Below are 26628 nucleotides of genomic sequence, written 5' to 3' on the forward strand. Positions count from 1 at the left end.
TGAGACTGCTGGTATATAACGAAGGTCTGAAATTGCTATGTAATTGAGATCTGAGAATTAAAGTTTAAAACAGAGGTCAGGGTCTGCCACGAAGGTTGAGATTTCTGGCATATACTGCAGTTATCTTTTCTTCAAAGTATACAAAAAAACGCGAATTAAAATTGTCTTTATGACGCTAAACGGGGAAAGAAAAAGGTAAACCTGTTTCATTTCACATTTTATTTTGTCGGCTCATTTGTAAATAATTTACAAAATAGAATATAACAATATATAGCTTAACAAGTAACAATACAATAGCACTATACAAAACACGAAATAAGCCTTTAGAAACTAAGATGACGGTTAAGTCGACTGCGTTGACGTTTACTTGTCTTCTGTTTCTCTCCTTCCGTCCATGATTTTGACTTAACCCGGAAGTGACGTAAATAAGCCGCGTGGTCTTCGTGTAGCATTGGTTTGTAGCTTGCTGGTTCGCAATGTTCCTGGAAAAATAAGAAAACGTTGTATTAAAATATGAATATTACTACATTATTTTGAATAATCTAATGAACTTTGTACATTATATATTCATTTAGCAAGGGATCAACGATAAAATGCTTCGTCATTAGGGATCAAATCTCGAATATATCCTACTTTCTCACTGTACAAATAACTTTCAAAAATCCAACAGGCCTATAAACTCAAATATAATTTACGGAAATACAAATTCAAGCAAATACCAACCTTTTGTGTTGTGAAGAACGCTTTGTAGCCGCCGTCCAGTAGATAGACTTCCGGAAAGTTGAGTCTGGGATACTGTTCTTTGTTCAGTTCACGGTCCTGACTTCTCAAGAATCGATACCTGTAAATGTAACGAATAAAAAGCATTATAACACGACACTCAGCATTATTTTTGTATATTACATTCCATATATTGACGTCAATGGAAATTGAGGCATGTGTCCAGGTACTTAACACCTGCGATTAGTTCAATTTAGTTTAAAAAATATGATAAGTGGATAAGTTCTAACTAAGACTGAAATGAAACTAAACGATACTTACATTTTAGGACCCCTTTCCGAGGAGAATTCACAGTGGAATATGAGAATGTGTGGTTTCTCGGACGTGTCTCGAGTCGGAAGAAGACTGTTGACGTCATCTTTTGTGTACATGTTGACGGCACCTTGGATATGACCTCCATCAAATTCATAAGGATAACGGCAATCTACTATCGTGACTTTCCCTATCTGGCGGCTGTACTTTCCGACCAACACATCTGCCATCGTTCCATGTGTGATAGACTTGAGGTCGCCATGTTTTCCGGGAACTGTGGGTAAAGTGTAGTCACGTGATCCATCAGCTACTAAATCACGTGATTCCAGACGTTCAACTGCTTTGATGACATTCTGTAAAAAACAAGGAAGGTTTAATTTCATTTTAAGAATCTGAGTTGATGTATATAGGACAAGATAGTGACGTAAATCAAATTTGTACAAAACATGTCACAATCGCTTACACATATTAAAGAAATCATTGTCGCGTGGTGTTGATTTGTGTACATGACTTCAAATTCTCATTTTATTGTTTACATTTAAAGATAATACTTAAGTACCTGGGTGGTCATGGCTGCGAAATCATCCTCAACCTGGCGGAGCTTTTTCGTGCACGGTGAGTCGTCTGTAAGATCATCGTCAGCTAGACGCTTGACAGAGAACAAGCTTCTCCGCGCTTCTGTTTTGGCTTGAACCTTCGATCGTGAAGCGATCTGAAATGAAAATGAAACAATTTTATATTAACTGAACTCGTTTACTCATGTGCATGATTTTCCTTCTTTCACGCTGTTTTTTAGCTAAGAATTTCAGAATTGCAACTATCTTAATCCATATTACAAATCGCATGCATTGTGTTTTAAAGCAATTCGCTCACATTTGGGATGAAATCTTTCAGGAAGTCTTTCCACCAAGTTTGGCATAGAATGTATGTATGTCACTGAAAAATGATAAAGTGACTGAAAATAAATTTAAGATATTTGTAGAAAACCATGAAGTGGGTTAATTTTCTCCATTATTTCTGTTTACAACGCCTGACTCCCTTCTGCACAATAATTTATATTATTTATAAGGATAAATTGCAAAATTCAGTTTGTACCACTGGTCAGTTTTACAGTTCCTGAAATAAATGGGTTTTAAGAACGAGTCGCTTTAATGAAGCTGAGTGAGTAAAATCAAACAGTTATATAAAAAATGCATTTTTTAAAACAATTGTCATTTTGCTTTAGAATACAATAAAATATAACTACAAAATATAACTTACAGAGCAAGGTGTATCATTGACAAATCCGGAATCTACCGAGTCATCTCTCTTGTTATCTGGTGTGATAATAGACTGTATCTCAGCATCAGTTGTCTCCCTGTATACCGGAGAATCCATAAGGTCACCGAATAATCTTTGTCTGAAAGATGAAGCAAATAATAATCAATTTTTGTTACGTTTTAAGTTAAAGCTATAATTTAGATGTAGATGAACATAATAAACATCTTCATAGTTGTACGCTGGAGAATTGTAAATGTCAGTCAAGGTACAAATCTGATTTAAAGAATTTGAAATACTATATTATGCTACCAGTTTGTTAATATTCTTCAAGGTTGGATATTTTTATTTTCTTTTAACATAATGTATATATTTACTTATTACACTAAATTTTGGAAAATAATCTATATTATTGAAATATACATGATTGCTGTAGATAGGTATCAGAGTAACGCTATAAAAATATTTTAACTCGTAATAAAATGCTTGAACAATGAAGTTATTTACCTGATAGACATGGTCCACTTTTTTTATAATTCCACAAATACTATGTACTAAGTACTATATTATACTATGTTTTTGCTATGAAGTCCGTGAATAATTTAATTTCATGTCCGTTTTCTTGGATTTATATATTTTTTCTGTTGTCAGGATATACAAATTATCGAGATGTTAATTATGTTCCTCCGCTTTGAGACAAAGTTGACAGACGAGTAAAGTGAAATAAAATGTCCTGATATATTCACTCAAGGGCCATTGTTATAACACTTTCAAATAGGGAAAACGGCTTTTAATTAGCCAATAAAATTGTTAGGTGCAAACTGCGTTTGTGCGTTACGGAGGTTATACAATTGGTTGTCAGTCACGGAGAGTGATTTCTGTAACATCCGAGATTCTGTCAGATAGTAAAACAGTAAATGTTTGATACTTTTGATCACTCGTGATCAATGTTTGATTTATTTAAGATTATCGTTTGACACAAAAGGTAACTTTGTCAAACAAACCTTTAAGACTTGTCTATTGTCCAGATTATTTTGTTGACATTTTTATCTTTAATAGTAAAACGATTTTTATCTAAAATTGTCAAAATATCACAACCAGCTATTTCAAAGTTCAAACATTGTCTTGAAAGTCGATTATATTTTCTCTTCGAATAAAAGAAAAGAAAAATATAAATGACTACATATTCTTTGTACTCTAAAACGCAACTATTTTAATTTAATGCGCTGATGATGAAATGAGATCTGAAATGCATAAGTCTCAATACCAATACCAATACCAATACCAAAGATTTTATTCGCATAAAACATAAATAAATACAATATTTATAGTGATACAGAATATTACATAAATTTTAATTCAGGGCGCTATAATAATTAAAGTAGTACATGATATAAAAACCCCGTTCAAAAGATTCTTAGTAAATCTTTCTTCCGTTTATGAAATAATTAGATATATCAACTGGGTTATGTTGTCTAAGATGTAAATGTCAGATATTATTTTGTTGTTAGTCTCCTTCTCATTTAAATAAGCATGTTATATTATACAACGACTTAAGAAAACAATTTATACCGTCGTATATTTGGAAAAGACCGAAAATGATGGATTTTCTAGATCTGAACAAGTCTGAAAATAAAATTGTGATAAAGAAGTTAGGAATGTATGTTCATAATGCATTTACTGTTAGAGTTTCAAGTTTCAAAGTTTATTGGCAAATCGGCATAAATACAATACCTTTGGCCATTAAACAAAATAAATACAGTACATATGGCCAACATTTACTTCACAATACATACACATATTAGAAATGAATATCTGTTTAGACGTTAGGGCAATGTATGATGTGTGTTATGCATATACTTGCAATTTTCACTGTTCGTCATACATGTATTGGACTGTTGTCCTCATGGGCCTGTGAGCCTGATGGATTAAATAAATAAACTTGAAACTATTAACAAATCACAATTTCTATCAATCTAATCTTTAAGGTAAATGTACGCCTTCCAACAAACAAATTAAAAATACAAATATTTGAATCTTGTACGTACTCATGGACTGTATTTATCCGTATTAGCAGTAATATGCTTCCGTGGTGTTCGCAAAAAGATCCTAATTTTACAATTTTAGCGCATTTGCATTAAAGTCCATAATGTTAAAAAAATTATCTTACAAACAGATGAAAAAGCTTCCCAAATAGATGGTATGCATACTTACAGGCACTACTTTTAATATTGCACATGAACTGTTATAATTAGAGCCATAAAGGGAGGTAATAAAAACAATAAATTCAATAAAACATTCTAGTATATTCAGCGATATTCAAACCTTTGACAAATGTTAAAGAAAGTAATTATCAGAAATAGGATTTAACAAGAAATTAATGTATTTTATGTTCATAACGGAACATGTGGCAGCCGCATTTTAAACGAAGGCATTATGAGCCTTTAAACAGGGGTCAAGAGAATATTATCTGAATTTTAATTCAAGATGCTATAATTAGAGTAGTAATGATATCTATCACTTGTGTTCTGTTGTCTAAGATGTGTAACTCTGCACTAAATGTCACAGATATTATTTGCTGTTAGTCTCCCTTTCATTTAGATAAGCATGTTATATTAACCAATATAACATAATTCACCATTCCTATCAATAAAATCTTTAAGATAAATGTACGACTTCCAACATACAAAATACAAATACGTACTTATGGACTGTATTTGTCCGTAATAGCGGTAATTCATTCTCAAATATGCGTCCGTGGTGTTCGTAAAATGATCCTAAATTTATGGTTTAGCGCATTTGCATTAAACAGGGGGGCAAGAGAATATATATCACTCGTAGATGTATTTTCCATAAAATAATAAAATTTTATACCCATATTTGCATGTTTTCGAGAAAGAAAGGTGTATATTGTGCGGACCATTTTCTGAGACTGCTGGTATATAACGCAGATCTGAGACTGCTGGTATATAAGGCAGATCTGAGACTGACGGTATATAACGCAGATCTGATAATGCTGGTATGTAGCGGGGGTCTGAAACTTATGGTATATAACGAAGATCTGAGAATGCTGGTATGTAGCGGGGGTCTGAGACTGCTGGTATGTAGCGGGGGTCTGAGACTTATGGTATATAGCGCAGATCTGAGAATGTTGGTATGTAGCGGGGGTCTGAGACGGATGGTATATAGCGCAGATCTGAGACTGCAGGTATGTACCGGGGGTCTGAGACTGATTGGATGTAGCGCAGATCGGAGAATGCTGGTATATAACGCAGATCTGAGAATGCTGGAATGTAACGCAGATCTGAGAATGCTGGTATATAATGCAGATCTGAGACTGCTGGTATGTAACGCAGATCTGAGACAGCTGGTATATAACGCAGATCTGACACTGCTGGGATGTAACGCAGATTTGAGACTAATGGTATATAGCGCAGATCTGAGAATGCTGGTATGTAATGGAGGTCTTAGTCTGATGGTATATAGCGCAGATCTGAGACTGCTGGTATATAACGCAGATTTGAGAGTGCTAGAAAGTAACGCAGATCTGAGACTGTTGGTATATAACGCAGATCTAAGACTGTTGGTACGTAACGCAGATCTGAGAATGCTGGTATATTAAGGGGATCTGAGACTGATGGTATGTAGCGAAGATCTGAGACTGCTGATATGTAACGCAGATCTGAGACTGCTGGTATTTAACGCAGATCTGAGAATGCTGGTATGTAGCGAGGGTCTGAGACTGATGGTATCTAGCGCAGATACCAACATTCTCAGATCTGCGCTATATACCATAAGTCTCAGACCCCCGCTACATACCAGCAGTCTCAGACCCCCGCTACATACCAGCATTCTCAGATCTTCGTTATATACCATAAGTTTCAGACCCCCGCTACATACCAGCATTATCAGATCTGCGTTATATACCGTCAGTCTCAGATCTGCCTTATATACCAGCAGTCTCAGATCTGCGTTATATACCAGCAGTCTCAGAAAATGGTCCGCACAATATACACCTTTCTTTCTCGAAAACATGCAAATATGGGTATAAAATTTTATTATTTTATGGAAAATACATTCTACGAGTGAAATATATTCTCTTGCCCCCCTGTTTAATGCAAATGCGCTAAACCATAAATTTAGGATCATTTTACGAACACCACGGACGCATATTTGAGAATGAATTACCGCTATTACGGACAAATACAGTCCATAAGTACGTATTTGTATTTTGTATGTTGGAAGTCGTACATTTATCTTAAAGATTTTATTGATAGGAATGGTGAATTATGTTATATTGGTTAATATAACATGCTTATCTAAATGAAAGGGAGACTAACAGCAAATAATATCTGTGACATTTAGTGCAGAGTTACACATCTTAGACAACAGAACACAAGTGATAGATATCATTACTACTCTAATTATAGCATCTTGAATTAAAATTCAGATAATATTCTCTTGACCCCCTGTTTAAAGGCTCATAATGCCTTCGTTTAAAATGCGGCTGCCACATGTTCCGTTATGAACATAAAATACATTAATTTCTTGTTAAATCCTATTTCTGATAATTACTTTCTTTAACATTTGTCAAAGGTTTGAATATTGCTGAATATACTAGAAAGTTTTATTAAATTTATTGTTTTTATTACCTCCCTTTATGGCTCTATCTATAACAGTTCATGTGCAATATTAAAAGTAGTGCCTGTAAGTATGCATACCATCTATTTGGGAAGCTTTTTCATCTGTTTGTAAGATAATTTTTTAAACATTATGGACCTTTAATGCAAATGCGCTAAAATGTAAAATTAGGATCTTTTTGCGAACACCACGGAAGCATATTACTGCTAATACGGATAAATACAGTCCATGAGTACGTATAAGATTCAAATATTTGTATTTGTATTTTGTTTGTTGGAAGGCGTACATTTACCTTAAACATTAGATTGATAGGAATTGTGATTTGTTAATAGTTTCAAGTTTATTTATTTAATCCATCAGGCTCACAGGCCCATGAGGACAACAGTCCAATACATGTATGACGAACAGTGAAAATTGCAAGTATATGCATAACACACATCATACATTGCCCTAACGTCTAAACAGATATTCATTTCTAATATGTGTATGTATTGTGAAGTAAATGTTGGCCATATGTACTGTATTTATTTTGTTTAATGGCCAAAGGTATTGTATTTATGCCGATTTGCCAACAAACTTCGAAACTTGAAACTCTAACAGTAAATGCATTATGAACATACATTCCTAACTTCTTTATCACAATTTTATTTTCAGACTTGTTCAGATCTAGAAAATCCATCATTTTCGGTCTTTTCCAAATATACGACGGTCTAAATTGTTTTCTTAAGTCGTTGTATAATATAACATGCTTATTTAAATGAGAAGGAGACTAACAACAAAATAATATCTGACATTTACATCTTAGACAACATAACCCAGTTGATATATCTAATTATATCATAAACGGAAGAAAGATTTACTAAGAATCTTTTGAACGGGGTTTTTATATCATGTACTACTTTAATTATTATAGCGCCCTGAATTAAAATTTATGTAATATTCTGTAAGACTGATGGTATATAACGCAGATCTGAGACTGCTGGTGCGTAGCGCAGGTCTGAGAATGCTGGTATGTAGCGCAGGTCTGATACTGCTGGTATATAACGCAGATCTGAGACTGCTGGTGCGTAGCGCAGGTCTGAGACTGATGGTATGTAGCGGGGGTCTGAGACTGATTGTATATAGCGGGGATCTGAGACTGCTGGTATGTAGCGGGGGGTCTGAGACTGCTGGTATTTAACGCAGGTTTGAGAATGCTGGTATGTAACAGGTGTCTTAGACTGCTGGTATGTAACGGAGGTCTGAGAATGCTGGTATGTAGAGGGGGTCTGTGACTGATGGAATATAGCGGGGATCTGAGAATGCTAGTACATAGCGGGGGTCTGAGACTGATGGTATGTAATTTGATTTTAGCATACAAACACACTCGATCGAACGAAGATCAGTAGTATTTCTTCTATGTCACACCGTGAAGGGTCTTCCATTACGGAATTAGTAACGAGGGTCTGAGACTAATGGTATATAGCGGGGATCTGAGACTAATGGTAAGTAGCGAGGATCTGAGACTGCTGGTATGTAACTGGGGTCCTCGAGTGCTTGTATGTAACGGAGGTCTTAGACTGCTGGTATGTAACGGAGGTCTTAGACGGCTGGCATGTAACGGGGGTCTGAGACTGCTGGTATGTAGCAGGGATCTGAGACTGATGGTATGTAGCGCAGATCTGAGACTGTTGGTATGTAACGGAGGTCTTAGACAAGCTGTATTTAACGCAGATCTGAAACTGCTGGTATTTAGCGTAGATCTGAGACTGATGGTATGCAGCGCAGATCTGAGACTGTTTGTATATAACGCAGATCTGAGACTGATGGTATGTAACCTAGATCTGAGACTGCTGGTATATAACGCAGACCTGAGACTTCTGGTGCGTAACGTAGACCTGAAACTTCTGGTGCGTAACGCAGACCTGAGACTTCTGGTGCGTAACGTAGACCTGAGACTTCTGGTGCGTAACGCAGACCTGAGACTTCTGGTGCGTAACGCAGACCTGAGAATGCTGGTATGTAGCGGAGGTCTGAGACTGATGGTATGTAACAGAGGTCTTAGAGAGTAGTGGTATAATTTAACGCAGATCTGTGTCTTCTGGTATATAATGCAGATCAGAGACTGCTGGTATGTGACGAAGGTCTGAGACTGCTGGTATGTGACGGAGGTCTGAGACTGCTGGTATGTAAATGAGGTTTGAGACTGCTGGTATGTAACGGAGGTCTTAGACTAGTGGTATTTAATGCAGATCTGAGACTGCTCGTATATTAATTTTTATTAAATAGTGATTTCTTGAATTAAGTTAATGTTACCATGCAAACGAATCCCGTAACCGATATATTTAAATGTAAAATTCAAAGGCGTTGCCACTGGTCTATTCAAAGAACACAACGTTGGACTCAACTCTAGTCATGAGAATAATAATTGCATGCACACTGATTTTTCCATAAAAATGTCAGATGAGAAGTACTGCTGTCAGTATTTTCAGCTTTGAAATTTGTTTAAATAAATGCAAATACATCTTTTACACAATGATCTCCCTTACATAAAAGTAAAGATTTCTGAAGTTGAAGGGAAGCAACTCCTGCATGCAGACTTCATATTTGGAAAGTTATTGTTTCGTACTGGAAACAGGAAGAGTTTGGTATGTTGGTTTAAAAGCTATAATTTCCTCCACCCTTTTTACACGCACACACATCTATTCCAGCTGGATTTTTAATTGAAAAATGCGTATAATTCCACTTTAAATGTTAAGATAAATAGGGTACCAAGCGTCTTGCAAAAATAATATTTGCCCATGAATGTGATAATCATTCAATCGACACAGGTAACTCGATTGTTGTTTTTTTCTGTTTCAATAATAACTTCCATAACAATCTCTGAAAAACTGTTCAGAAATTATACCATGGGAAGTAACTCTTGTAAAAGCCTAATGGATTGATCTAACAGCAGTTTATGGAAAGCAAACGGTCTGCATAAAGTTGAATAGTCAGAACTTAAGCAGTCTGGAATGTAACGGAGGTAAACGAAGAGAGAAAACAAAAACTTTTTTAATCCACTTTTATTTTGTCAGTCCATGTTTAATATAAATAACTTATAACAAATCTTGTAACAATGTAAGTTAACAAATAACAAAAGCACTATACAAAATGAAATATACAAATGTAAATAAGTTTTTAGAAACTAAGATGACGGTTAAGTCGACTGCGTTGACGTTTACTTGTCTTCTGTTTTTCTCCTTCCGTCCATGATTTTGACTTAACCCGGAAGTGACGTAAATCAGCCACGTGATCTTCGTGTAGCATTGGCTTGTAGCTTGCAGGTTCGCAGTATTCTTGGAATAAAAAGAAAGTCGATATTAAGAAAGATGCACATGTCTAATTAAATTTAATGACCTTCCTATAAGGGTGTGCGCGAAAAACAGTCGTGCAGTCTGATATTAATGCATGAGTTCGCTTATACTTCTCTGACGCGCCCGTGACTTCAATAAAAGGACAAAATAATGTATAGGCTGCTAGGTCACTAGGTCCCTAGGCTGCTAGGCCACTAGGCTGCTAATTTCACGCTGCTAGGTGCTAACTTCAGGCACATTTCTATATTTGGTATCAAATCTCGATCACGGCCTACCTTTCAACCTTTGAAAGTATGATTCACGCCCGCTACTAACCTTTAGTGTTGTGAAGAACGCCTTGTAGCCGCCGTCCAGTAGATAGACTTCCGGAAAGTTGAGCCTGGGATACTGTTCTTTGTTCAGTTCACGGTCCTGACTTCTCTAAAATCGATACCTGCAAAAGTAACGAAAAAGAAATATTATAACATGAATTTTCTATATACTGATCAACAATAAACGGTAAGTTCAATTCTGTTTCAGATCATTTTATCGTTGTTTTTTTTTTTCAAGAATGTCATGCTATACCGCTTTTCGTGGATAAATTCTAATTAAGACCGGTGGAAAAACTAAGCGATACTTACATTTTCGGACCCCTTTCCGACGAGAATTCACAGCGGAACACCAGAATGTGTGGTTTCTCCGACATGTCTCGTAACTGAAGGAGATTGTTGACGTCATCTTTTGTGTACATGTTGACGGCACTTTGGATATGACCTCCATCAAATTCGTAAGGATAACGGCAATCTACTATCGTGACTTTCCCTATCTTGTCCTTGTACTTCTGCCATCGTTCCATGTGTGATGGACTTGAGATCGCCATGTTTTCCAGGAACTATGGGTAAAGTGTATTCACGTGATCCATCAGCTACTAAATCACGTGATTCCATACGTTCCACTGCATTGATGACATTCTGTAAAGAAAAAAAAAGAGTCTAATTTAAGAATCTGAGTTGTTGTGTAAGACAAGGTAGGGACGTAAATGATTTCGTACAAAAAATCTCACCTGACAGTTCAGAAACGGCACATTTTTGGAAGAAACACTCGATAACACATATTATGCTATTTTTTACATATTGATCTTTCCAGTGCCTCAAACAAAATCTTCACGTGTTGCAGCTTTGTACTGACTCGTGTTTCTATTTATGACGTGACTAAATGCGCAATTTATTGGTCAAATTTGAAGATTTTAAGTAAGTACCTGGGTGGTCATGGCTGCCAAATTATCCTCAACCTGACGGAGCTTCTTCGTGCATGGAGAGTCGTCTGTAAGATCATCGTCGGCTAGACGCTTGACTGAGAACAAGCTTCTCCGCGCTTCTGTTTTGGCTGGAACCTTGGATCGTGAAGCGATTTCAATCTGAAATGAAAAGGAAATAATAATTGATAATAATGTTAATAATGTTAATTGACCTTTATACATTTGTTAACCACGGATTAAAGTCACGTGATTGCAACTGTATTATTGTTATTGAATTCGAATCTGACAAATTTGATGTGTTTACATCATCTTAATTTCGTGCATTTTGTGTACAATTAAGCCGAGCGTGAAAAATCTGGACAACGTCTATATGAAATACAAATTCCATACACAAATTGTCATTTTACTTTAGAATATTATGATAAAATATAACTTACGGAGCTTGGTGTATATTCGATAAATCCAGAATCTGCCGAGTCATCTCCCTTGTTATCTGGTGTGATAATAGACTGTATCTCAGCATCAGTTGTCTCCCTGTATACCGGAGAATTCGTAAGGTCACCGAATAATCTTTGTCTGACAGATAAAGCAAGTATAAAAAAATTATGTTAAAAGGAGAAAAAAAAAACATTTAATTTTGCCCAATATTAATAGTTTGGTAGTAAATACTATTTTAAATAGTTAAATCAGATTTGTATATTGACCAACATTAACAGTTCTCCAGCGTACAGGGAGACAACTGAATTTGTTTATAAACTTCAACTTCACCTAAACTATAGTTTTTTTTTATATCTACTGTAAGAAAGTATCAAAACAAATGAATATAATCTATATATCCCGAATTATCGTTTTAGATATAATTATATTAAACGAACACGACAAAATATTTTAATTAAAAAGTCCTTTAAAAATAAAAAGTTATTTACCTGATAGACATGGTCCGCTGTTCTTATACTTGCACAAATACTACAATATTATACTGTTTTAGCTATGAAGTGTTTGAGTGACTAAAGTTTATGTCCCTTTTCTCGGCATTATATATTTTTTTGCTGTCAGGATATACAAATTATCGAGATATTAATTAAGTTCCTACGCTTTGAGACAAAGTTGACAGACGAGTAAAGTGAAATAAAATATCCTGATATATTCACTCAATGACCATTATTATAACACATTCAAATTGGGACAGCTTTTAATTAGCCAATAAAATTGTTAGTTTGTGCGTTACGGAGCTTACACAATTGGTTGTAATTTACGGAGAGTGATTTCTGTAACATCCGAGATTCTGTCAGATAGCAAAACAGTAAATGTTTGATACTTTTGATCACTTGTGACCAATGTTAGATTTTTTTCAGATTATTGTTTGACACAAAAGATAACTTTGCCAAACAAACCTTGTATTTATCTTCTGACTAGAATATTTTGTTGACATTTCTTATCTTTAATAGTAAAACGATTCTATCTAAAATTATGAAATATCTCTACCACATATTTGAAAGTTGAAAAATTGTATTTCTAAAATTTCAGTCAAAATTAAAAAAATCGATACTGTTTCGTTTTCGAATAAATGAAACAAAAATATTAATGACCACAATTTCTTTATGCACTATCAAGTAACGAGACATTCTAAAACGCCCAGTTTTAATTCAATGTGCGGATGATGAAACGAGATTTGCAATGCAGGACACTTAATTCATGGCACTATGATTTTAATTCAACATAATTCTGGATAATTTTGCAAATGATTTTTGTTTGGTGAGGGTTTTCAGTGGGATACGCCCTATTTGGTTCTGTTACCGAATGTGTAATTCTGCAGTTACATGTCACAGAAGTTATTCTTTGTTAGTCTTCCCTCCATTTACTACATTTACTACTTTGTGCCATAAGCCCGCCCGCTTAGCTCAGTATGTAGAGCATTGGTCTACGGGATCTCGGGGTCGTGAGTTCGATCCTCGGGCGGGGCGTATGTTCTCCGTGACTATTTTATAAACGACATTGTGTCTGAAATCACTAGTCCTCCACCTCTGATTCACTAGGGGAAGTTGGCAGTTTCTTGCGGAGAATAGGTTTGTACTGGTACAGAATCCAGGAACACTGGTTAGGTTAACTGCCCGCCGTTACATAACTGAAATACTGTTGAAAAACGGCGTTAAACCCAAAACAAAACAAACAAACTTTGTGTCATATAGACTAACTTAGTTAAGGAGTTAGTTGCGTTGAAGAGGTAACCGCAAAGAATGAATACAGTGGGAAAGGAAATTTTATCACTTATCCAAATGTGAACATTAAAAAGACTTTATCCGATGCAAATGTTTTCATGGAAATTAGAGAATTTTTTCGTAACAACGTACAAATTAAACTGATTTTGGTTCATTTTGTAACAGAGAAATCTTTAAAAAATTATGAAAAAGGTTTTTTCTTGTCATTTGATAAAACAAAAAAATATATAATTCATATATGAGAAGAATGTCGTGAAATGACAGAAAGTTTAGTTTATTCTGAAAATGCATTTATCGGTTATGGCCAATCTTTACATTTACGTTTGGCGGCAAAATAATTACGTTTACGTAATTTCACAGAACGCAAAACATATCAATTAAAGTGGAATTATACGCATTTTTCAAGTAAAAATCCAGCTGAAATAGATGTGTGTGTAAAAAGGGTGGAGGAAATTATAGCTTTTTAAAACAACATGACATTTTTGAGTAAACTAACTATCAAATATCATGTGCCTTAAATAAATTGAATAAAAGTTCTTTCTAAGAACTGATGAGTATTATCAGAAAACTCAGAAATATCATTCTGTGTCTGGTTCATCTTCTAAAAAGTTAATAGAATATTCTTTGTTATTCTTGTATTCTGCGATATTGCTGTCATTTAAAATGTGGTATGTAACGGAGCTTTGAAACTGTTGTGTTTTGAAAGAGGTCTGAGACTGCTGGTATAAAACGGAGGTCTGATACTGCTGGTATGTAACGGAGGTCTGTGACTGCCGGTATGTAAGGGAGGTCTGTGACTGCTGGTATGTAACGGAGGTCTGTGACTGCTGGTATGTAACGGAGGTCTGTGACTGCTGGTATGTAACGGAGGTCTGTGATTGCTGGTACGAAACGGAGGTCTGTGACTGCTGGTGTGTAGCGCAGGTCTGAGACTGCTAGTATGAAACGGAGGTCTGTGACTGCTGGTATGTAGCGCAGGTCTGTGACTGCTGGTATGTAGCGCAGGTCTGTGACTGCTGGTATGTAGCGCAGGTCTGTGACTGCTGGTATGAAACGGAGCTCTGAGACTGCTGGTATAACGGAGGTATGTGACTGCTGGTACGTAACGGAGGTCTGTGACTGCTGGTATGAAGCGGAGGTCTGTGACTGCTTGTATGTAGCGCAGGTCTGTGACTGGTGCAATGTGACAGAGGTCTGAGACTAGTGGTATGTAACGGAGGTATGTGACTGACTGGTGGAATGTGACGGAGGTCTGAGACTAGTGGTATGTAACGGAGGTAGGTCTGAAACTGTTGGTATGTAATGAAGGTCTGAGCCTGCTAGTATATAACGGAGGTCTTGGACTGCTGCTATGTAACTGAGATCTGAGAATTAAAGTTTAAAACAGAGGTCAGGGTCTGCAATGATTGTTGAGATTTCCGGCATATACTCCAATTATCTTTTCTTCAAAGTATACAAAAGAATAAAACAGAGTTCTACATCCGCAGGTATGTAACGGAGGTCAATGATTTCAAGTATATAATTGTGATGGGCGGCTGCAAGTACGTAACGGAGGTCAGTGATTTCAGATATATAACTGAGATCTGAATCTGCTGGTATGTAACGGGAGTCTGAGGTCTTAAGTATAAAAAGGTGTTTAATGGAGGTACTTAATTTCAAGTATATAATTGAGGTGGATGGCTGCAGGTATGTAACGGAGATCAGTGATTTCAGATATATAATTGAGGTCTGCTGTAAGTAACGGGGATCAGTGTTTTCCAAGATATTATTGAGAACTGAGTTTGCAGGTATGTTACAGAGGTCTGAGGTTCGTATAAAAACAAAAATCTGCAGGAATGTAAGGAAGAGATAGTATCAGGTATATGGTAGAGGTATGAGATTTAAGGAATATAATGACTTTATAGGCAGTACTATCATATCTATTTCTTCTTCCCAGTATTACACACACACACACAAAACGAATGAAGAAGTGTCTTTTTGACACAAAACGAGGAGAGAGAAATAAGCTGTTTTAGTTTCACATTTCCGTTTATTTTGTCCGTATATGTTTGATTTAAATAAATCGTAACAAATCTTGTAACAGTATATAGTTTAACAAATAACAATAGCACTATACAAAACATGAAAGAAGTCTTTAGAAACTAAGATGGCGATTAAGTCGACTGCGTTGACGTTTACTGGTCTTCTGTTTCTCTCCTTCCGTCCATGATTTTGACTTAACCCGGAAGTGACGTAAATCAGCCGCGTGGTCTTCGTGCAACATTGGTTTGTAGCTTGCTGGTTCGCAATGTTCCTGGAAAAATAAGAAAACGCTGTATTAAAATATGAATATTACTACATTGTTTTGTAATAATCTAAAGAGCTTTGTACATTATGTATTCATTTGGCAAGGGATCAACGATAAAATACTTCGTCATTAGGGATCAAATCTCGAATATATCCTACCTTCTCACTGTAAAATTAACTTTCAACGATCCAACAGGCCTATAAACTCAAATTTAATTTTACGGAAATACACATTCAAGCAAATACCAACCTTTTTTGTTGTGAAGAACGCTTTGTAGCCGCCGTCCAGTAGATAGACTTCCGGAAAGTTGAGTCTGGGATAGTGTTCCTTGTTCAGTTCACGGTCCTGACTTCTCAAAAATCGATACCTGTAAAATGTAAAAATCAAAATATTAGGACATGACTTTTCTACATACTGGTCAACATCTCTGCAACCTACATAAATATAGACGTCGGGCATGAGTCAAAATATTTAACGATTCAATTCAGCTGAAGACACTTTTTATCGAAAATGTTAATTCAGTTTAAAAATTCCATTGTCGTGGATATGTTTTAACGAAGACTGAGAAGAAACTAAGCGATACTTACATTTTAGGACCCCTTTCCGACGAGAATTCACAATGAAAAACGAGAATGTGTGGTTTCTCGAACGTTTCTCGTGACTGAAGAAGACTGTTGACGTCATCTTTTGTGTACATGTTGACGGCACCTTGGATATGACCTCCATCAAATTCGTAAGGATAACGACAATCTACTATCGTGACTTCTCCTATCTGGTCCTTGTACTTCCCGTCCAACACATCTGACATCGTTCCGTGTGTGATGGACTTGAGGTCACCATGTTTTCCAGGAATTGTGGGTAAAGTGTAGTCACGTGATCCATCAGCTACTAAATCACGTGACTGCAGACGTTCCACGGCTTTGATGACATTCTGTAAAGAAAACAACGTTTATTTTCATTTCTAATATATAAAAGTCTGAGTTGTTATGTAGACATGATATTGACGAAATTATTTCTGTACAAAAAATCGCTCATATAGACTAAACAAATAATAAACACAATTTTATAGTAGAAGATCTCTGCACAGTCTGGACAATATCGTTGTAAATCAATCTCTCATGAGCAACAGCCTCTGTACATTAAACAAAACACAGTCTAAACGCCGGTACTTCAAATCAAATCAAACTTAATTCAAATGTTGAGTTGCCCTGGTTCGTGCATTATGTAAGTCGAGACTGTTCAAATGCTCATACATTTTGTATTATTGTTCACTTTCCAACTTCATATAAGTTAAAAAATGGAATACACATACTTGGGTGGTCAAGGCTGCAAGATCATTTTCGACTTGACGGAGCTTCTTCGTACACGGAGAGTCGTCTGTAAGATCATCATCGGCTAGGCGCTTGACGGAGAACAAGCTTCTCCGCGCTTCTGTTTTGGCTGGAACCTTCGATCGTGAAACGATCTCAATCTGAAAATAAAAGGAAGTCATTTTATGTTAATTGAACTAATTTATACTTGTGCATGATGCTCCTTCATTTATTCATTTTCGAACCATGAATTTCAATACTGAAACTATCTTATTGTTATTGAGTTCGAATCTTGCAAACTTGGTGTGCATACATTAATTCTTATGTATTCTATGTTTAATTAAGTTGAGTTAGTAAAATCAGGAAATATTTATTTGAAAAAGAAAATACAAAGACAAAAATATATTTTCAACAATTTTTAGAATATGATAAACATAACTTACAGAGCAAGGTGTATCACCGATAAATCCGGAATGTACAGAGTCATCTCCCTTGTTATCTGGTGTGATAATTGACTGTATCTCAGCATCAGTTGTCTCCCTGTATACTGGAGAATCAGTAAGGTCACCGAATAATCTTTGTCTGAAAGAAAAAAAAGCAATATATCAAATTAATTTTAAGATGAATAGTAAAGATAATAAACTTCTTAAGTTTTCTCCCTTTACACAGAATAATATCTGAACGGGAATGAAAAAAAGAAAAGAGAGAGAGAGAAAAAAATAAAAGAAACTATTTACTACAAGTTTGTTAATATTGTGTTATGTCAAATATTTTCTGTGTATGCAGTATATCTGTATTTATCACATTGCTTATCTCTGGGTAACCAGTGACCGCCAGGAAAGTCTGGATGACAACCAAGAAAGAATGGTGACGCTGGAGAGACAGATGACATCTAGGAAAGACTAGAATCGGGGTATAGTGGGTCGGCACCCCGCTATGCTGTTCCCGTGAGGGAACACATACACACAAGCTACGACAAACCAGAAAGATCAACACCCCCAAGGCCTTCCGAGAGGGGGGGGGGGGGAGGATGATAGGCCTAATCGGACAGATTTAGCGGTAACGACACGGTACGAACAATCGACTATGAGAAAGAGTGAACATGACACATCGGTGGTGTGTCCTTGCGGAAAGGTATGCAAGAACCAGCGAGGGATGAAGATCCATCAATCACGGAGTGGCTGTCAGTCTCGGGGAGGACAGATGCAACGCTCAGGGCAACCTGGTCAGACGGGGGAGACAACTAGTCGGGGTTCCAACCACAGTGCTAGCAGTGTCCCAGCACCTGTACTTTCATTGACTGAAGGCAGTTCTTTGGGAGGTGAATCATCATTGCTTGATGACCTTTCGAGTCCATCGCTTGAGGACCTGACAACAGCACTGACTGAGGAAGAGGAAGACACCCCATTAGAAGGCTCGCCTATATTTGGGTCTGCACAACTGGAAGACTCCCCTATTTTTAGCCCTATAAACAGGCACAGAGAGTTGCAAGGCCAAGAAAGCCCAGGAAGTTCATTTTCCTTTCCCCAGTCATGGGCTAGTCAACCTGTCCGCGAAGACACAAAACTGAGCCAGAAGCAACAACATCCTGCTAGTACAGAGAGAAGACAAAAGATTGCTTGGCCCAAGATGAATGACAGTAGATGGGCGACCTATGATAACGACTTAGATGTTATCCTGCAAACAGCACTTTCAGGCAGCGTAGAAAGAAAACTCCAAGCCTTACCTTCAATTGCCTATGCTGTTGGTAAAGAAAGATTTGGAATAGAAAAACCAACATCCGTTGCAAAGTCCAGACCCAGACAGAATAGACGAGTTGTTGAAATCAAGAAGCTGAGAGCTGAACTACGAGCTTTACGCAAACGATTCGTGCAGTCAGAGGTGTCTGAGAGGGAAGGCTTGTCAAAACTACGTGGAGAGATTAGAGAAAGATTGAAGACACTGACAGCAGCAGAAAGAATAAAAAAGAAGAGAAGAAACAGAGCTAAGAAGAGAGCAAAATTCATCTCCAACCCATACAAGTTCTCTAGGGAACTTTTGGGAGAAGAGAAATCCGGCTCACTAGAGTCCAGCCAGGAAGAGGTAGAACACTTCCTCACAGAAACCCACTCCGATCCTCAACGAGATCAGCCACTTGGGGACTGTGACAACATACTTCCTGAAAAAGAACCACTTCTACCTCTCGACATGAAAGAACCATCGTTTGCCGAGATAAGAGACATTGTAATGAAGGCACGCTCTTGTTCTGCTCCTGGTCCAAGTGGCATCCCTTATAAGGTGTACAAGAAATGCCCCAAACTTCTGAAACGGCTATCTGTTCTCCTTCGAGTTATTTGGAAGAAAGGAAAAGTGCCTGAGTGTTGGAAACAAGCCGAAGGTTGCTTCATCCCAAAAGAGAAGAACTCCAAGACAATCAAGCAGTTCAGAACCATCTCCCTCTTAAGTGTAGAAGGAAAGATCTTCTTTTCTGTTTTGGCTAGAAGACTGACAACATACATAACTACCAACAAGTATGTCGACATCTCAGTGCAGAAAGGCGGAATCCCTGGTCTATCAGGATGCGTAGAACATACAAGCGCACTAACGCAACTCCTGCATGAAGCAAGAATCAATCATAGAGATTTGACTGTGGTGTGGCTTGACTTAGCAAACGCATATGGTTCAATACCCCATGAGCTGATCAAGAAGTCATTAGAACACTACCATATTCCTGACCATGCAAGAAGCCTCATCATGAACTACTTTGACAACATTCATCTGAGGTTCTCATGTAGTAGGTTCACCACTAACTGGTTGCAACTACAGAAGGGAATTGTCACAGGCTGTACGATCTCCGTCATACTATTTGTAATGGGTATGAATATGATCCTCAAGGCAGCTGAAAGGGAGACAAGAGGACCCAAGACAAGTAGTGGCATCAGGCTTCCATCAAATCGAGGCTTCATGGATGACATGACCGTGACAACAGAGAGCCACATTCAGACCAGATGGATCCTTAAGGCACTTGACAAGACAATAACATGGGCTAGAATGCAATTCAAGCCAGCAAAGTCGAGATGTCTGATCGTAAAGAAGGGAAAAGTGATGGACAAGTTTAAATTGTTTATACAGGATGAAGAAATCCCAGCACTTGCCAATAATCCAATAAAGTGCTTAGGGAAGTGGTTTGATTCCTCCATGACAGACAAAGACAGTAAAAACAGACTCCACCAGCAGGTTCATGATGGCTTACGTAGAATTGACAAGTGTGAGCTTCAAGGAAAGTTCAAGGCGTGGATATACCAGCACAGTTTCCTGCCAAGACTTGTCTGGCCATTGATGGTGTACGAGTTACCACTTACTACTGTTGAGAAATTGGAACAAGCCATCAGCAAACATCTGAGAAGATGGTTGGGACTACCCCCTTCCTTCACAAGTATTGGTTTATACGGACACTCGAACAAACTCCAGTTACCAATTAACTCCCTTGTAGAAGAGTTTAAGGTCGCAAAAGCTCGTCTATTGCTCACACTGCGAGACTCCAAAGATAACAAGATCAGTGGTGCAGGCATAGACATCCGAACTGGTAGAAAGTGGTCAGTAAGCCATGAAGTTGAAAGGGCTGAAAGTAGTCTCAAACACCAAGACATTGTTGGCTCTACGAACAGAGGAAGAGAAGGTCTAGGTACAAGAAGCCATCAAAGTTGGGCGGACGCTAACCTTCAAGAGAGAAGATCTATGGTACAGTCAGAGATTAGACGGTCTGAGGAGCAAGAAAGGTCAGCAAAGGCAGTTCAGTTTGGTAGTCAAGGCAACTGGACAAAATGGACAGTACCAGAGAGGAAACTCACTTGGAACGAGTTGTGGACTTACGAACCACTCCAGCTAAGCTTTCTCCTACGTTCAGTATATGACATGCTCCCAACGCCAACAAATTTGTACCAGTGGAAGATGACAGAAGACCAAACCTGTCCACTTTGTGAGAAGAAAGGGTCGTTGCGCCATATTCTATCAGGCTGCCCTACCGCTTTGTCTCAGGGGCGGTACAGATGGCGGCATGACAAGGTCCTCGGCGAATTGGCACATGTCCTTGAAAAGGAAAGAAGGAAAGTTAAACCTCTGATTCCAAAAAGCCATTTAATCAACTTTGTTAGAGAAGGAGAGAAGAAACCTGTGTCCACAGTAGAGAGAGGTATCTTGCAGAACTCTAAAAGCTGGGACCTGCGGGCAGATCTAGGAAAGAAGTTACAATTTCCTGAAGAAATCGCCCACACAACTCTCAGACCTGACATCGTTATTTGGTCCAGAAATCCAAAGACAGTAATTATGGTGGAGTTAACAGTGCCTTGGGAAGAGAGAGTTGAAGAGTCGAATGAGTTAAAGAGGGAAAAGTACGAAGAGCTAGCCAACACATGCAGAGGGAACGGTTGGAAAACATGGGTCTTCCCTGTAGAAGTAGGATGCCGCGGCTTCCCATCCAGTTCAGTGTGGAGAATGCTTGGGGCATTGGGCATCAAAGGAGCAACAAGAAAGACATCAGTCCATGTCCTCAGCAAAGCTGCTGAGAGAGCCTCATGTTGGCTTTGGCTACAGCGTAGCAATACATGCTGGAAGCCAACACAGACCGGGTAGGGGTTGATCGCCCTACCTGCCCCACCATCAAGAGGGTGTTCCGAGTTAAGGGGCGAAACACCTGTTGACGGATGGAACTCGGCTGATGACGTCTGTGTATGCAGTATATCTGTATTTATCACATTCTACTGACTGTATGAAATAAGCAAAACGAAATTGATATTACTGAAATATGCTGCATTTGTATTCTAGATATATATGAAACTAACACAATAAAATATTTTATTCAAAGTGCTCGAACAAAAAGAGTTATTTACCTGATAGACATGGTCCACTGTTTTTAAATTTGCACAAATACTATAATATTACACTTTGTTATTGCTATGAAGTACCGTCAGTGTATAAAGTTTATGTTCTTTTTCCCGAACTTATATATTTTTTTTTTGCTGTCAGGATATACAAATTATCGAGCTGTTAATTAAGTTCCTTTGCTTTGAGAAAAAGTTGACAGACGAGTAAAGTGAAATAAAATGTTCTGAAATATTCACTCAATGACCATTATTATAACACATTCAAATTGGGACAGCTTTTGATTAGCCAATAAAATTGTTAGGTGCAAACTGCGCTTGTGCGTTACGGAGGTTACACAATTGGTTGTCAGTCACGGAGAGTGATTTCTGTAACATCCGAGATTCTGTCAGATAACAAAACAGTAAATGTTTGATACTTTTGATCACTTGTGATCAATGTTTGATTTTTTAGATTATTGTTTGACACAAAAGATAACTTTGTCAAACAAACCTTTAGTACCTTTTTTCTGACCAGATAATTTTGTTGACATATTTATCTTTAAAAGTAAAACGATCTCTATCTAAAATTGTGAAAATATCCCTACCAGGAATTTCAATAACATAAAACAATGAAAATCGATTCTGTTTTGGTTTCGAATAAAAGAAACACGAGTAATAACTACATCTTCTTTCTGCCTTATTAAGCAACATAACATTTTAAAATGCCCTGTTTTAATCAAGTTAACGCGCTGGCTGCAGTGCAGAAAGCTTAATGTTCTATGTTTAAAGATTAACATGATATTGCATTACCGTGCAAATCTCCCTTTCCCTAATTTTTCGAAGATGTGTAACTCTGCGCTTAATGTCACAGGCTTTATTAATTGTTAGTCTCCCTTCCATTTATTATGAGTGCTTCAGTTATATTAGGTGCAAATTATTTAGTTTTTTTCTCAGATTCCATCCACATTCATTTCTAAGTCGAAAAAAATGTTTAGTTTGGAAACGGAACTCATTTCTATTAGGTTATTAGCGTACATATGATTTTCTATATTTCTGTGATAATTTTCCCCAGCTTCCAATTTAAAAGGCAGAAGGTTCCGCCATACAAATACAAGATATCGCAGCTTGTGCATTTTGGCTCTTTTCAAATGGATTTGATTGCGGCTTTTGAAATATAACAATATCGAAGGCATCCGAATACAGTTGACTTGCATTTTACTAGGTAAAAAGATACATTTTTAATTTTTACCAACATATCTTGTTAGTAAGGCCAGCCTCTAAACTTCGACTTAACTTGGCCTACCTATCTGGTTAGTCAGCCTGAAACAAAAACTGTGGCATGCTGATTAATGAGAGAAAGCAGTTATCGTGAACGATAAGTGGGAAAATGTGTAGTTAGACAGGGGATTATTTTTTTTTTTGAAGAATGCACACTTCGGATTACCTTTCATACTATTCTTCCCGTCAGCATAATCAAGACTGGTTATCGACTTTCAAAAGTAATGCGGAGAGATTTTTTTAAAATGCATACTGCTTGCAGACAGACAGACGAATATTTTATTGACGTAAACTGTACAGATTTTTTGCCATACAATATAACATATACATTTAAATATTGTCACGTGGTTTATACAAATAGCTAAAAAGTAAGCACGTTTGAATGAAATAAATATATTTTCCGTGAAACATAGATTGTTATGGGGGATGAGTCTTATACATTTAACAACTATACACGGAAGTATCATTTAGATACGTAGAGCTAAATGTACACCACTATTTACAATAAAGATGTTCTCAGTATGAATACATGATAAATGAATTGTGATAAATTTCTAATAATAACTTGTTTATCACTATCGAGAAGTTCAATAAATTTCATTACATGCTGAGGTATACATGTATATTGACATTCCGCAATCAGAGAAAGGACACAGTCTATCCATAAATCTATGTGGATTATTCAATGACTTCCCCTTTTATTTGGCTTATTTTCATACATTTTTTGAGTATCTATTTTTTTCAACGTACGGCCAAGATAGACCATTTTGACTGAATTTTACGTCGTTAGCGCAAATTTCTTGACGTTATCCTTCAAAGCTTATAAATGTCTCGGCCGAGCTGTCACTGAACTTATTACAGTAACTAGATTAACATTGTATACTAGTATATCATTGTGTCTCACTAACCTAGTATCCTTGAAGAGAAAATTGTCATGCAGCTACTATGCAAAGTGCCTGATATCACTTGCCTGATATTTGTTTTTGATATCACCAGACTGAATTCCAGTTTTAATGTTGTCGACCTTTTTTCTAAACACATTCTGTAATCTCAACTAGTAATTTCCTTAATTAAATTTCCGTCTCCACTTTCATCGCAGAGACAATAGTACTTAATGTCATTGTGTAACGTTCATCATGGTACATTCTTTTTATTTCCTCCATTCTTGGACATCACAATGTTTACATCGATCGGTTCTTGGAAAGGCTTATAAAACACTTGACATTTGACACTATACTTATTCTTAATTTATACCTAATCTAAGACATCTATTTTTTTTTATTAAAGTGGAATTATGCTCATTTTTCAAGTAAAAATCCAGCTGAAAATAGATGTGTGTGTAAAAAGGGTGGAGGAAATTATAGCTTTTAACCCAGTATACCAGACTCTTCCTGTTACCAGTACGAAATGATAAGTTTCCAAATATGACTTTTCTTATTTTGACTGGGGCAGTCCTTTTAAGAAAAGTCAAACTGCACGCAGGAGTTGCTTCCCTTCAACTTCAGAAATCTCTACCTTTATGTAAGGGAGATCATTGCGTAGAAGATTAAAGAAAAGAATTATTATTTTAATTGTCCGATTTCTTTATTTCTAAAACATTAACTTCAAATACCTATGCGGCATTGTCGTTAATTTAACATATTTAAATGTACAGCAACCGAAAATTGCTTTTATAAAACATTCACCAAAAACACACTATGTGCAGTAAGATGCGCATAATGTCACTTTAAGTAGAAACAAAAGTAGTTGTGTTAATTATAAATCTTGTAACAATGTAAATTTAGTGATTAAATTTTAAAGACAATCTGACTGAGTCTCGGAAAGGAAAACACTTGGTACAGGTAGCTGCCTGAGTGAGTCAAATGTTTAAAAATGTGGAAATAAAGCATGTTCTCATTTATTCAAGAGGGTAATTATTTTTATTTTTACGCAGGTAATAGTTTATTTTATTGTTAGATTTTATAAGCATATCAGAAAGTCAATACACATTGTCTAAGTTTAATTTAATATGGCTGCCATATTGTTTTATTCAGATGTTTCAGGAGCGGATGAATTTTCAAATCTGTAAAATATGAATTCATTTATGTATTGCTTCAGAAATCTATTTTTACGAAGTAAGAGATGAGGACAAATGTTGTTCTAGGCAGGTTGTATGACTTTCATGATAAATAGAATAACAGACAACTGTCTTTTTATATCAATGTTATCAGGCTCGGCAAAAATTTCGGTGAACCTAACCTCTTCCAGCCCATATCAATATCGACCTGTTAACATTGATATCAAAAGAAAGTAGCCTGTCTATATGTCTACCACACGTCAACAATATAAAACATATAATAACATAAACATTTGTTTCCATATTTCTGTTGTATATTACCGGCATATTAAAATTTTATAGTTTTTTATTCTAGTGACACTTGGGTCAAATGTTAATGCATCTAAACATATAAAACTGGGACTTTCATTAATTCTACAATCAAACTTCCTTGTATAAGTTCATTTCGTATATTTCAATTAGCCTATTTTCTGTAATAGCGTGTGAATACTATGAGTACATGTGAACCATCAATATACATTTACTAAAAGTCCAGAGTCGGACGCTTCCCTGTCATGGTTGCAAAATCAAATTTGTTCGACATTTTGTGAAACTTTTGGATTTTGTTTTAAGTTTGAATTGTTCTTCTTGGTGTATACCTTGAAATAAGGTTTAAATATAGGGATGACTCATGTTTTTAGCTAGTGCTTTAGCAACAGTTACTGGCTGTAGCTCTAAATCAACTCCCACGTTTCAACCTCGCGTCGTTTGAGTTTTCATTCTATTTCTGTGTAACCGCATCACAAAAATATTCTGGACGTGTAAAAAATAGTCCCATATTTATGTTTTATAATCTTGGTAGTGTGTGAGTGTGTGAGAAACTGAGGACTACTTTTTTAAACAACAAAAACAAGTAGCAACGGATTCTAGAATAATTATGAATTTTATATTCATATTCGAAATATTCAGATTCACTCCGCTCACTCTGCCTTTTGTATCAGTTTTTAGGTTGAAACTGCGAAGTGGTTTCAATCTATTACAACCCTATTCTGGAGACGGCAAGAGTTTTCACTGAAACAAATAAAATGACATTTTTGAGTAAATTAACTATCAAATGTCATGTGCCTTAAATAAATTGAATAAAATTTCTTTCTAA

At 36.6% G+C, this 26628-nt stretch overlaps 3 protein-coding genes and 1 pseudogene across 3 annotated transcripts; 1 reads left to right on the forward strand and 3 right to left on the reverse strand.

Moving 5' to 3' along the window:
• Positions 1-323: 323 nt before the first annotated feature.
• LOC128546834 (M-phase inducer phosphatase-like) lies at positions 324-2807 on the reverse strand. The gene is made up of 6 exons (XM_053518221.1): positions 2797-2807; positions 2293-2431; positions 1592-1744; positions 1042-1385; positions 724-841; positions 324-482 (listed from the first exon to the last, which is right to left on the reverse strand). The coding sequence occupies exons 1-6, from the start codon at positions 2805-2807 to the stop codon at positions 324-326; spliced, it is 924 nt and encodes a 307-aa protein (XP_053374196.1).
• Positions 2808-8990: 6183 nt separating this feature from the next.
• On the reverse strand, positions 8991-12934 carry LOC123531151 (M-phase inducer phosphatase-like; annotated as a pseudogene).
• A 2845-nt stretch (positions 12935-15779) lies between these two features.
• Positions 15780-18210, reverse strand: LOC123531153 (M-phase inducer phosphatase 1-like). Its single transcript, XM_053518222.1, has 6 exons — positions 18128-18210; positions 17762-17900; positions 17321-17479; positions 16596-16939; positions 16258-16375; positions 15780-16014 (listed from the first exon to the last, which is right to left on the reverse strand). Exons 1-6 carry the CDS (start codon positions 18208-18210, stop codon positions 15856-15858), a joined length of 1002 nt encoding a protein of 333 aa, XP_053374197.1. The 3' UTR covers positions 15780-15855.
• A 194-nt stretch (positions 18211-18404) lies between these two features.
• On the forward strand, positions 18405-21929 carry LOC128546835 (uncharacterized). Its single transcript, XM_053518223.1, has one exon. The coding sequence runs from the start codon at positions 18405-18407 to the stop codon at positions 21927-21929; it is 3525 nt and encodes a 1174-aa protein (XP_053374198.1).
• Positions 21930-26628: the final 4699 nt, after the last annotated feature.

This window comes from Mercenaria mercenaria, chromosome 11 (assembly GCF_021730395.1).
Source record: "Mercenaria mercenaria strain notata chromosome 11, MADL_Memer_1, whole genome shotgun sequence".
NCBI lineage: Eukaryota > Metazoa > Mollusca > Bivalvia > Venerida > Veneridae > Mercenaria > Mercenaria mercenaria.